This window comes from Vanellus vanellus (genome assembly GCF_965231255.1).
Source record: "Vanellus vanellus genome assembly, chromosome: Z".
Taxonomy (NCBI): domain Eukaryota; kingdom Metazoa; phylum Chordata; class Aves; order Charadriiformes; family Charadriidae; genus Vanellus; species Vanellus vanellus.
The window spans coordinates 13,358,944-13,372,563 of NC_138908.1; the positions used below are offsets into that span (position 1 = coordinate 13,358,944).

General features: G+C 37.2%; 2 protein-coding genes across 2 annotated transcripts in view; one reads left to right on the forward strand and one right to left on the reverse strand.

The window, feature by feature from the left end:
- Window positions 1-257: 257 nt before the first annotated feature.
- Window positions 258-13,620, forward strand: part of IFT74 (intraflagellar transport 74) — a 39,314-nt gene continuing 25,951 nt past the window's right edge. Inside the window, exons 1-8 of the mRNA XM_082497569.1 lie at window positions 258-282; window positions 1,036-1,176; window positions 1,610-1,745; window positions 2,259-2,307; window positions 3,139-3,237; window positions 3,402-3,462; window positions 3,916-3,975; window positions 5,028-5,089. Coding sequence (XP_082353695.1) covers window positions 1,060-1,176; window positions 1,610-1,745; window positions 2,259-2,307; window positions 3,139-3,237; window positions 3,402-3,462; window positions 3,916-3,975; window positions 5,028-5,089 — 584 coding nt within the window. The 5' untranslated portion in view covers window positions 258-282; window positions 1,036-1,059. The remainder of the gene's footprint in view (window positions 283-1,035; window positions 1,177-1,609; window positions 1,746-2,258; window positions 2,308-3,138; window positions 3,238-3,401; window positions 3,463-3,915; window positions 3,976-5,027; window positions 5,090-13,620) is intronic.
- On the reverse strand, window positions 6,440-13,454 carry LRRC19 (leucine rich repeat containing 19; the record flags this gene model as incomplete). Its single annotated transcript, XM_082497571.1, has 5 exons — window positions 6,440-6,765; window positions 8,176-8,385; window positions 8,587-9,097; window positions 10,599-10,691; window positions 13,428-13,454. The coding sequence occupies 5 exons, from the start codon at window positions 13,452-13,454 to the stop codon at window positions 6,440-6,442; spliced, it is 1,167 nt and encodes a 388-aa protein (XP_082353697.1).

Sequence of the window (13,620 nt, forward strand, 5' to 3'; positions counted from 1 at the left end):
CGCCGGAAGACCTGTGACTGGGCACGCCGGCGGCGGGCGGCGAGACTCCACCGCCCGGCAGGCACCGCGCCGCAGAACGGAGGCAGAGCGCCCGCGCTTCCGTCGCGGGGCACTCTGGGAGTTGTAGTCTCCGCGGGCCACTGCCCCTTGCAGGGAGTCCCTCGGCTGCCGGAATGAGATTTCTGAATCTCGCGAGAGCCGCGAGCTGCGCCATCGGGCTAGGTGGTTGCTGCGATACCGGCTCCGTTGTCTGCGGAGGCTGAATGGCTGCCTGCGAGTCCGGTGAGAGGAAGGGACTGCTGCCGCCCGGGAGGCGGGGTCGGCGCCTGTCTGCGGCTCCGGTTCTGTAGCTGGGGCCGCTGCTGCTGTGACCTCCCTGGCTCCAGAGGCCCTCAGCCTGGCCGGGGGCGGGTTTTTATCGCCCCGGGGGAGCAGGGGTATTTCTGCCTGTTTGGGTCATGGCCGAGAATACCTCCATCTCACAGGGCCTGCCGAGCAACTAACTGCCTGGCGGCTTCAGCGATGGAAACGCTGGCTCCGTGTGCTGCGGCGGGGGGTGGGGGGTGGGGGGGTGGTGCTCCTCAAGGGACTGGTGGAGAGACCACCAGGGTTTATCAGGGATAGCGCACTGGTGACTGGCAATGCCCGAAGGACTGTCTCCGCATAACCCAAATGGGTATTTACAACAGCTGTTCGCTTCCAGGTTGTTTCATTAGAGACTTGAACTCTGTGGGCAGATGCTGAAACAGTAAGTGCCACAAGAATTAGCAGGAGTTATCTATTTAACTGTATAAACTGAGGACTGGCTAAGCACTGAAGAGGGACTGCTGTCTGATCTTACTGGTGGAGCTTCTGTGGTCCTTTCTGTGTACTCTTTCTGTCTTGTACTATGCTTTTCCAGTAAGGAAGTGCTTACAGGTTTCCAAAGAAAAGTAAACTCCTAATAGGAGGAAAAACTAAGCCTTAAAGAGTTGATCTTTGGTAGTTTTAAAGAACTTGTGCAAATTAAAGGACTATTTCTATCCCTCTTTCCAGGGAGAAGTTCAAAAGGGAGCAAATATGGCCAGCAGTCACAGACCTCCAATAGCTCGTCCTTCTTCAAGAGCAGGAATAGGGCTCGCTGCAAGGCCTACTTCTTCATCAAGGACTCCATCAGCGACCAGAATAGGAACAGGGGTATGTTAAAACATTTGAATATGAGCTTCGATATATTTAGATTTTTGTCCTTTTTTTTTGTAATTTTTTTAGTAGTATGACTGGAGTGATAGTTTCTGAGGAAGAATTTTACAATTTTGATTTTGTACAGTTTTATTTTCTGATTTTGACTGAAAGGGGTCAAGGAGGTCTTGCATCACAAGTTCACCTGGGAGACCTTAATAGCAGTAATGTTGCAGACAGAGGGAACAATGAACAGGTGCTCAAAGGTAATCTCCTACCCTTCCGCAGCAGATATTTGACTGAAGCTTTGTTTATCTGAAGAGATGTAAATGCTAAAAGATTCTTATAGGAACGGTATAGAGGCTAACTTAAGTTTTTAATTGCTTTGGAAATTGCATAAACTCATAATTCAGGATTGGGAGTTTTGTGTTTTGTTTTGTTTTGTTTATAGATGCCTCCTAGTACATCAAGACCTGGTTCTCGGGGTGGTTCTTCGACTACTGGAGGAGTTTTATCATCTCAGATTAAAGTTGCAGACCGTCCAGTGACTCAACAGGGATTAAGTGGAATGAAAACTGCAATGAAAGGTATTTTTGACTGAAAATAGCTATCAAAGTGCCTGCAAACATTTTAAAGGAATATTTAGGTTTTTAAAGGAAAACTTTTTGTTGCTGTGTGAATTGGAGAGTGAATAGCTATGATTAATAGGAATAGGAGAAAGGAAAGGAAGATTAAAGCATGTCTCTCTTATTTTCTTTACCCTTAAACGGTCAGAGAAGACAAAGGCTTTTCTGTGCCTCAGCTGTATTTAAATATCATTCGAAAGAAGAGAACAGGATCAGTTGTGTCTTATTCCATCACTGCAGAATAATTAAAATACTATGTTATATAGTAACCTTATATAGCTGAAAAAGTAGTGTTTATCTTCACAACACTCTAAAATGAATTTCTGCCTTTGTTTTAATGAGGTAAAATCTATTTAAGAACACTGAGAAGATGGCAGTTCTCTGCCTGCAGATTCTGCAGATTGTTTTCATAATTTACAATTCATCAAAATTAGTTGTTTTCTAACAAAATGCTATCTTATTCTTCTTTTTCAGGTCCTCAGAGACAGATAATGGATAAAACATATTACCTTGGACTGCTGAGGTATGTCTTAAGAGCACATTCAAACTGCAGAAGGTTTAATGCTCTGTTCCCTTTCTGACATGAAGTTTGTTGTGCTTAGCAATACAGTGGGATAAGTGGTGATCACTTATAATAAAATCTGTCCTGTTATAAGTGTTAAGGTCATTTTGCGTATTGTTTGTAGGAGGAAAGGAATTTTATGCTTATGTGCAAGTACAAGTAGGTTCCTTTGACATTTTGTTATTAGGCTTGCTAAGTTAAATGCACTCCCGCAGCATTAGTAAAAGAAAGGTCAGTGATTTTGAACTTCTACCTGCTTGGTAGGTCTGATAGCTCCATTTGTAAGAGGTAGCATCACAAACTAAGCACTTTTTAGTGTATGTTCCAGGTGATTTACTTGGATTATACATTGAGCTAGCACTGACAAAGGCAAGGCCTTGCGGAAACTGTATTGCTACTTTGTCAGTTGATAATACTGCAATGTTAAATAGTGAGTCCTAAAAGATGTCATTTTAAATATGGATGGTACCCACATTCTGTGAAATAATACTATGATTTTTTTCCTGTCCATTTGAGAATAATTCACGTCTGTTTCACCAGCAAAGACAAAAAGCTAATTAAAGCATTTTATTTCACATCCAGGTTTTCTAACAACTACTCGTGATTTTATCTAGTACAACCACTCTGCTTTTTTCCTCACTTATACAGCTCTTCTTTGAAATACTGATTTGAAACACGGTACAGTGTGAGAAAGAGCTACTGATTGCACATTTATTACAAAATATAATTTCTGGTTTTCTATGTTTTAGTTGTACATTAAAATGTTAATGATTCTTTTTTATTTTTTTGCAGAAGCAAAACAAATGAACTCACAACAGAAATTAACAAGTTGCAGGAAGAAGTAGAAATGTACAAGCAAGAGAAATCTGTCTATTTGTCATATGAAAAAAGGTGAGATGTATTGAAGCAAATGCAGTGCTAACTTTCTCAGTCACAAGACTAGTCTGGTATTTTACAGGCTTCAAGGAACCATTAAATAATTGTTTTCTTCATTATTTTGTTTTAGTATATACAAATCTTCCCATATTAAGTCTGGCTTTCTATTTTGTGTTTAGGGCAGAGGCTTTAGCTGGTGAAATCAAAGAATTTCAAGGTCAGCTAGCAGACTACAACATGGTATGCTGCTGTCAGCTTTTGATACTGAATGCTCTCCCTTCTGTCATTTACTTTGTACTGCATTTGCTTTACTTCAGCATCTTTTTTTTATTGATGTTTCTCTGTAAGAATATACTGCTTAATGCTGCTTTTTATTCAGTTACTGGAAAAGATAAAGGTGGAAACTAAGGAAAACAAAGAAAGTGTAGTATACATTGGGAGAAGCAGTTGCATATGTATTTAAGAAATTACTGGTGCATAATATTTGTGGGGTTTGTACAGTTATGTATGGTGATTACTTCTAAAAACTGCATATAATCTATTAAGATTCCCATACTATGCTTTTTTCCATTTGCAATAACAGAAAATTGCTGTGTTTTCATGAGTGCTGAGTTACTACCTATTTGTCTGATTTTCTTGTGTGTAATTAAAAAAAGGAGAGCAATAACAGGTTGAAATTCTGTCTCATTTCAGGTTGTGGATATACTTAACACCAATACGGATATAGCAGAAGTGATTCGAGATTACAGTATGGTAAGAATTAGAGTATTTGCTGTGTTTGAACAGTGAAATGGTGTGTGTTACATTCTTGGTGCTTCGAATATACGACATAGATAAAAAAGCATAGCACTAATTTAAAACTTACCCATTTTTTCAGTTAAATTAACCATAATATTGGCGAAGTGTTTGTAGTGAGACAATTGTCTAAACTGTTGCATTAACAGCCCCATGATAGTTTTCTGTGGTTTAGATTTCAGAAGGCTGTCATCTCAACCCAAATTATGAGTGTTAAAATATATTCTTTATTTGAATCTTTTTCTTATGAAAGGCAAATTCACTGGACTGCACTGCCTTGTAAAGCTGCCTGGTCTTCTGGAAACTTAGTTCTCTTTTGTCTTCTGCCTTTTAAATGACTCCAATGTAATAAATACTAAATAGGTCTCTCACATTGCCAACCACAAAATCAATGAGCGTTGTTCTTCCTTCACTCACTTTCTTTATTTTCTAACACAGTTAGAGTGTTACTCTAAGTATTAAGGCATGACTGGCATTAAGCATGTTCCATTTCTTATGACCACCTTCTCCATAAGCAAAAGAAACTAGTTTTAGAAGAGGTTGTTTTGGTAGCTTGAAAAACCACCTGGACATTTCTTGGTCAAAACAATTTTTTCCCCCTGCATTTGGTTGAAAAATAGTCACAATGACTGTGTTATAAAGAGAAGAAAGCTTTGGAAGTGTTACATTTTCATTTTGTTTGTAGGCTTAAATAGTAGTTTACTAAGTGTTCCAGGAATAGATCCCACAGTAATATTAAGTAAAGTGATTTGTTACAAACTTGATTGTATTTCTTTTTCAAACGTGGAGATGCCTTCTTACTTCCTTTGGTTTCCAGTGGAAGACTGCAATTTCCGGTCTTTCTTCAGTATCAGATGTGAAAAACCTCTGGAGCAGGCAGCCTCTGCTGCTCCTTCCTCTACTGAATTCTGAGCAGCTTCTTGCTCATTTAGAGGAAACTTTGAATTTGTGTATAAAATTTCTATCTTTATTATTATGTATTATATTAAAATATTTATTATTTTTTTAAGTTAAAGGTTCAGAATGACCGAGACACTCAAAGCGTGGATAAAATTTTCACAGAAAGACAAGCGTAAGTACAGGAAGTGTATGCTTCTCCAAAGCTGTGAAAATCATAACTGAACTTGGCAAAACCGAGGTGTTATCTAATTCAGAAGTTCCTTAACAGTGCAATGCATACCACAAGTGATACCTGAGCAATTTCAAGATGATGCATCAGTGCCAGGCTGCAGCTGGAGTTCCCAGCTTTAAACTCTTCTGAGTAACTGTTGTAGAGATACTTACCATGTCATCCAGGAGGAGTTAGGTGGCAGTGCAGACTCGTGACTTCTGGCAACCTGCGGTCAAGGTCCTGAGTTTTGGAGGTTGTGTTGTGGAGTAGCAGAGTGGGGAAAGCAAGCAGAAGTGGGAACTAGAATTGAGATTCCTGTCTGGTAAGGTAAGGGTGTGTGGAGGGGAAGATGAGGACAGTGAGATGCCTGCAGTAAGAATTTGTAAGCCATGCGAATGACTTGTCTAGTGATTGGTTGAAAGGGTGAGTTTCTGAGATGTTTAATTTAGGGACAGAAGATGTGCAGGAGAAAGAGATGTGATCCTGCTTGTTTCCAGTAAGAGCGATCTCAATGATGAGATTTTATGTATAAATAAGCACTTCTAAAAAACAATTTACCATTTAATAGTAAGTCACTTCTAAATAATACCATGGTTTTCAATGGCTTGCAAATGTGTCTACTCTACCTCTGAATGCATTTTTAAGTGTTAAGAATAGATGAAGAGAAAAAACTTGTTTCAGTAGCAAACTAAGGCATAAAGTCATTAGATATGCAGTAATGATAATATATCATTGTACTGCATGTAGACACATTTGAGGGAATGGAGCAGTTGGTCTTCCGTGTTCTGCTACTTCGGGTAAAAAAACCCAAATGCTCTGTTCTTTGATTGTGTTAGTTTTGCGTAAGAGTCTACTGATCTGTGACACCATTGATTTGGATTCAGTCCCTAGTCTGGCTGTGGTCTGCTTCAGTGTTTTAGAGAAATTATTTTTTCTTTCTGGACTTCTTCACATATAAAGCATTAGTAATTATGCCAGCTTCACAAGCGACTTCATAAAGACTTGTTCATGTTAAGCAATATACAGTAAGCTCTCTCACCCTGCCATGAATAACCAAATAAGTTTTTATAAAAGGTAGATTATGAGTATTTTTTGCATGTTTTGAAATATTTGTTGTGACAGTGTGCAGCATGCACATCACCACATTTTTTGGCATGATGATTCATGAAGCAATACCTTGTTATGGATTTGACAAGGTAAAAGGAAATGGACTGCTTAGCTTCATTTTGAATTGTACATAAGTAGCATAATATGGAAGTACAAATATACTACAGTTTTGAAAAGTCAGTTCATCATCCGTTGTTTAAGACATTAACTCTCCTCAGTTACATAAGAATCTATGTATTTATCCTCAATAAATCCATCTTCCCCAGGCACAAATGCATGAATTTTCTCAAATATTACTATGGGCTCTTCATTGCTGGTACACGATACTGTAGGAGAAGAAGTCATGTCAGCTGAGAACTCCTGTTCAAACATCTGTGAGTCATTTTCTTCCAGACGACGGTGACTGTAGCTGATCAAATAGCGATACCATGTTGGGCATTTTATAGCAGTAAAAATCAGAAGTGTGGTGCTTAGGACAAACCCTAGGACACCTGCTAGGAAGGTCCAGCTTTTGCCAAGAAGTGGTAAATCTTTAAACAGATGAGAAGAAAAAAACAGTCATCTTCATGAGGAATACCAGCAAGAATTCTAGTATGTTTTTTTTCATAGTTAAACTGAGAACTCACAAAATAAACAATGATAGGGAATGAGTGTCTCCAAAGCTTTAGTAGAATGTTATTGCTATGTTATCAGGGAGTCAGTTGCATCACCAGACCAAAAATGCTTGTACATCTCCTCTGTTTCCTAGCAATATGAATCCACCATGCATATGTATCAAAAATGATAGTTTCAAAGTCAGATAAAGTTCTGGGGACATACAAATAATAGAAGAATCATTTTTTCAATATTTAAATTCCAAGATAGGCTTTATAAAAAAAAAAAAATCAGTAATTGACTTCAAATTCTATTTCCTAGGCTTAAATTTCTGTATGGTGATGATGTCTGCACCCTAAAATATTGCATTTTTTGTTTTGCATATTCTTTCAATTCTTTTATAATAAAAAGGACAAGGGGTAATGGATTCAAGCTGGAACACAAGAGGTTCCACTTAAATTTGAGAAGAAACTTCTTCTCAGTGAGGGTGACAGAGCACTGGAACAGGCTGCCCAGGGAGGTTGTGGAGTCTCCTTCTCTGGAGACATTCAAAACTCGCCTGGACGCCTTCCTGTGCAACCTCATCTAGGTGTTCCTGCTCCGACAGGGGGATTGGACTAGATGATCTTTTGAGGTCCCTTCCAATCCCTAGCATACTGTGATACTGTGATACTGTGAAAAAATTCAGTAGCAAAAGGTGCGTGTGGCAGTGGTGGCTTACAATTTTGCACATATTTGGAGACTGATATTTATTCTACTTTATCCAGAAGCAAGAAGTAAAGCATTTCAATATGGAAGAGTGGAGAAGAATATTAATTTGCTTGTAAGAAAAAAAATAATTGACATTACCAAAAGAAAAGCTAGACTGTTACAGAGTGATGGTTGAATTAACATCAAAAGGTGAAGAAAAGTAAAGAGGCTATCACTGAAATTTTCAAAGAATATGGGATGGGCACATCCGTGTCCTTTACACTGAACACAGTTGAGGGCAGCAGCAAAATTAATTGGCTCACTCTTTCACATTTTAAGAAGACAGCTATGTCTGGAAAGCAGTTAGTTTGGAAGAAGTAATTAAATTTTTTTAAAGATGCTTCCCTTGTTCTGTTCGGTGGAGATCTGGATCATTTGAGAATTCAAGTGTGGTTTATCCATTTTGAACACTTATTCAGTAGAGCTTAACATTCACTATAATGTGTGTGCAGTCTACCAAAACCTGGAAATACGCTTGTTCTATAGCCCTGGATTTTATGGAAGAATTAGTGTACTACAAATACAAAAAAGTATAAAATTATGGAGCAGCAAATCAAACAGCTTGTAAGCAGTAAAGTGAAACATCAGTGTATTACCTGCATGTGTTCCATTGTTTCCAGTGATGTTGTTTGGAGTCAGAGCTGTTAATAAGGCCCTGCTTTTAAACTTAATGGCAAAAATAGAAGTTACAGTGTTTTCTAAAGAAGCGTTTTCAATTTTGCAGTCAGCTGGTTGGATAGCTGCCGTCTTGATGGAGAATTTTTCCGTGGTGTTTGGGAATGTACATGTAGTGTTGTTTTCATTTGCTGTGAATGTGAGCAGTGGAAAGGCTGTGAGATATTGTTAATTAATTGGCACTCTAATCTAAAAAAAAAAATTAACGGATAACTAATGTATTACTCCAAAATACAGGTAAGTTGATGGTAGATATTATCTAGATCAGGAAAAAACAAGATAAGGCTGTTTGTTGTAAACAAGTATGAAATGCTGTTCTTACCACAACTTACCCATTGTCACACTGGAGGCAGTTAGCCATATCTGTAAATCAAGGAGGTCACAGGAGCAGGTCCATGGGTTTCCAGCTAAAATTATTTCAGTCAATTTAAAAGATGATTTTATATGAAAAGATTTCAGAAAATTATACTGTAGATTTAGAACTGTCAGACTTTTTAGAGAAGTAAATACATCTGAATCTAGTTGAGTAATCATGTTGTAGGATAGATTCAACACTGACAGTTGATTTAATCCTGCAAATGCTGCTGTATGAACTGTGCTAATAAGATTGCTGCTGATATCCAGAATTACAAGTTTTGTCAAATCGCAGAAGCTGTTATTATACAGTACAGAAATCACATTTTCATTCAGATAAAGTTCAGTGAGGTTGATAAAACTTCGAAGAATCTCTTTGTCACTATCTTTTAAAGTGATTTTATTATTTTTGAGGCTTAATTTAGTAACATTTTGGAAGAGTTTAGCGGGGATGTTAGGGAGGTTCTTTCCAGACTCCTCACAAGTGACCTGTTGAAAAAAAAAAAAAATGACAACAATTAAATGCTATAGGGAAGTCTGGTGATGAAGGTGTCTCAGTGATGACTATTAAGGGCATGTAAAGTCTTTCTTGTATTTTTTAATGCCAGGACTTGAAAAGAAAAAAATTCATTCTCTTCATTTATCTTTTTCCTAATATACTCGTGTTCTGGTGATACAGGGGAAATGAATCCTCCTAGTGTATACAGACCTGAAGTTCCAGGTCACTTAGTGCTTAAACTCTGTTTGAGATGCAACACTTTATGTGATGATCATCTGAAATATAACCAGTTTGGCATGCTATTTTGGAACTAGTAGGGCTGTCTGGTTTAGAATTCTATGTGAAGGTTGGCTGGATAGAACAAGGATTCCTTTCCCACATAAACTGGAAAGAAGGTGTCATAGAGGAATTGGATTCAAGGCTCAAAATTAATTCAAATATGCTTTTTCAGATGTACTGTTTTGTTTTTAAAACAGCTATGTTTACTCTTCAAATCATCTTTAAAACTCTAAAACAGCAGGCTTTCAACAAAACATTTAGTATATATTTTTATTACAAATACAGCACTTAAATTCATTCTGGTTTTCTGCGTTGAAGTTTAGCATAGCTGCTGTCTTATGAGGATTGACAGTGTTTACTCTTCATACCTTGAAACACTTTTGTTTTCTGAAAAAAAGTAGATTTCTTTATATGTATACATACGCATCACTGCAGACTACAGTTTAGAGTCAAGATACTAGAACTGGATTTAAAGGAGATTCTAAGTACTGGAAACAGATTGGTTGTGTTATCACTTTTCCTAAATAAGCAGCCTATGTTCAGTTTGTTACTGTTGTCAACAGATTCAGTCTAGATAGTTTATTTAAAAACAAATGTAGGTGGAGTGCCTTTTCTACACTGCATATACCCATTGCGTGGTTTTTTTGCTCTTCATGTTTGTCCCAAAGATGAACAAGCAGTAGATACTGTACTAGACCTGTAGGCAGTGAGTCAGAGCAAATAGTGCAATACCAGTTTTATCACTTGACTATTAATCAAGACTTCTTCCTTCTCCTCCATTCCCCAATAAATACAAAATCCATTAAATTAATCTCTGAAAAAAAAATTATAAAAATTTCTTAAATGCATTTGGACCTTATTTGGGCAAGTGCTAACTCAGTAAATCTCTTTGACTTGAGCAGTAGTTGGCCTTGTCCAAACAACTGTTGCTTTGCAGGTCTATTCCAAAAAGATTAATGAGGCACTCCTGTTGTCTGCAGAGGGATTTGTCTGAGATATAAAACCATCTCAAATATGTTTCAGTGTTATTCACCCATTTACAATGACTACCAGCAGCTAGTTGTCCATTTTGCAGAAAACCACGCCTTCTTATTTGTCTCTACCTGGTTCGTTCCTCAGGAATTTTATGTTTACAAGGGAGTTTTTCAAATGCTTTTAGCTTCTAGTGTATCTTTCAGAAATAACGGTAATTTACATACATATAAAACTTACAGTTTGAGAAGTAATGTTGCAGTCAGCAGTGACTGGATTCAAAAACAGTGTTCCAGCCCAGATCACAAGCCAAGAGAGTTTCATGTTTAGAGCCTAGCAAAAAACAACACTTTTGTATACCAGGACCGGAATACCAGTGTCTTCTGTAGTGGTAGTGTAACAAATTAATAGATACAGTTATTTCAATGGTAATTTAATAAATTTTGTTCTACATAGATACTACGAAATGTAAAGTTAAGAGGAAAAATATAGGTTATCAGAATTAATGCATTCAGCTTCCACTTAATTGACCCAGACCTAAAATCAAGTTAGCAGACTGTATCAGCAAATAGAAAAGGGAGTGATTGGACAAGTTGGTAGACAACGATTTCATAAATGTATAAAACAAATAGGTGGGGATATACTCATTAATATCCCTGTTAAAGTAATTATGGGTACTGGAAGACTGTGATAGGAGTAAACTGCAGAATGTATTCAGGCTTGCATGCTCTACCTGAATAATTTTTCATGTTCCCACTAACAGAGGCAGAATACTGTACTAGATGGGTTGTTGGTTTATCCACTCAAATTTCTGTTATGTTCTTATGTAAGTCATTAAGCAGTTTTTGTCGTTTTTTTTTTTTAATTAGTAGATTGATCTTCTAATCTCTTTATTATCCATAATATAACATATATTATATGACATAAACCTGGACCTCTGTATTATGAAGGTGTAGTTGTTGCTCTGATCTTTGGAACTAAGTAAACATGGTTCAATCTCTTGTGCTGGAGTTTTTGTACGGATATGAATCTTACTTTTTGAGACTCAGCAAAATTTTTCTGGCAAATGGTGCTCACTGTGACATTAACTTCTCTCAGAGAAAGTGTCACTTATCCGTCTCCTTTGAATCAGGTGATATTTGCAAGATCTACTCATTTTGAACAAGAATATGAAGCAGCTCTGTCAGATGTTATATCAGTCCCGGTTTATGCCAGACTTGAATTAAAATGTTATGTAAGAGGTATGCTATCCATTTTTACACTTTTTCTTAAGCATTTTAAGAGAGAGATAGTGGGCTAAGTGAACCTCAATATCTTAGGGAAGTTGTGGAGGAATATCTTAGCCCAGGGAAGTTGTAGATGCCCCATCCCTGGAAGTGTTCAAGGCCAGGTTGGATGGGGCTTTGGGCAACCTGCTCTAGTGGAAGGTGTCCCTGCCCATGGCGGGGGGGGTGGAACTAGATGATCTTTAAGGTCGCTTCCAACCTAAACCATTCTATGATTCTGTGATCTCCTTCCCAGATTTCTGTTTTCTAGATTAAAAAAGACCCAAAAGATGAGGTATAAGATACTTGTTTAAAGTGCCTGTTGTATCTTGAGCTGTAGAGAGTATTCACTGAATTTAACTGAGAAGAGTGGGGGAAATGACATAAGGAAGTTCAGTTTCATGAACACTGCTAAATATAGGCAGCTAGTCAGATTTTAAAAAACTCCACCAATCCTTAAAAGTGTGCCAGGAGGCCTTTGCTGATCAGTAGGGAGTAGATGAGGTCACAGAACAAATTGGTCAAGTCTAATTGATTGCTTCTGTACATTTGTTTGCCTGAGGACTGACCTCATTTAACCAACTGAATTAGCCTGGAAACTTGCTACCTTCTTAGGAAGAAAAAGAAGATAAGTGCCACTTATACTGCTCTGATCTATTGTGCATTTCTACTGCTGTTGGAATTTTACATTAAATACAAAAAGAGTTCATAAACCTTTTTGTTCGGTATTATCAGTGGCAGGGACAAGAGGTACTAGCAGCAGCAACCATGGTGGTATTATGTTCTGTATTAGGTATTGTTCTTGTCAGTGATGGTACTGGTGGCCCACATACTTTTTGGAGCCAGTTTGTATATTGCTAGTGGAAAACATGATGCAGTTTGAGAACACCTGGTATAAACTGTATTAACAGTTGGATCTCATGGCATACTTGGACTTTAAAAATATCACTTCCAAGATGTTCAGAAACAGAGCGCTCCTTAACCAGGCAATCTAGAAACACAGATTAATAGTATTATTGTAGTTTGCAGATTTCAAGAAAAATAGTCTTTATTGTGAAAAATATATTAAAATATTATTTTAAGAGTCTGTAAGTTAATAACAGTCAAGTTGAAAATGAAAATTAATTTAAAAATTTTTCACAACTTCAAGGAAAAAATAACGTGTGTGAATGAAGGGGATGCAATTAACTTGAAAAATCCTTTTCCTGTCTAAAAATTCACTATACATATGTCTAAGTCAAAAACATAGTTCCTATTTTTTTACTTTAGTTCTACTGAAAAGTTAGGGGGTTTCTTATTTAGGTTTGATTTCATGCATTGTGTGTGTAGGAACCTGTATAATCAACAATAGAACCAGAAAGCGTCTGTAATTTTAATTGCAGTTTAGCTTTTTACTAGAACCAGACTTTAAGAATTGCTATTTAAAGTAATTGCTTTGGAAAGAAACTGAGTCTGGTGATACCTTGACATTTCCTTGTAATTAGAAGGGTTTTCTTAAAAAGTTTTCAAGATTTTGTTGTTTAATAGTAATGCATTTCCTGTTCTTTTTCTTATATTTGAAAAGGCAGTTTTATGGAGGTAACAGAGTTCATAAATTCAGGTAATCTGCTTTTCAGAGAAGAAACAGACTGTTCCCTGACTTTATACTGAAGTACAATTTACTTAACAACTTGACATGTCCAAGGTTCATAGCAATTCCTGAACTTTTAATGTAACCCAAGATGTATTTGTTTCAGGTCTAGCAACAAAGTTATACTAATAAATCTTTGCGTACATGTTGAAAAAGATGTGCCAAGTGTCTTACCTTTCTGTTGCTTCTTAGAGGCAGCATATATACACGTGTAGATTTTTCACTGCACTGACAAGAATTAATATGGTGCAACAGCACTTTGGTTTTGTTCAACCTTTGTACCTGATGAATAAGCAGGCAGTGTAAAAAAAAAAAAAAAAAATTAAACCTAGAAAATCCTTAGCAAAAGATTGACTAGGTTGAGCAA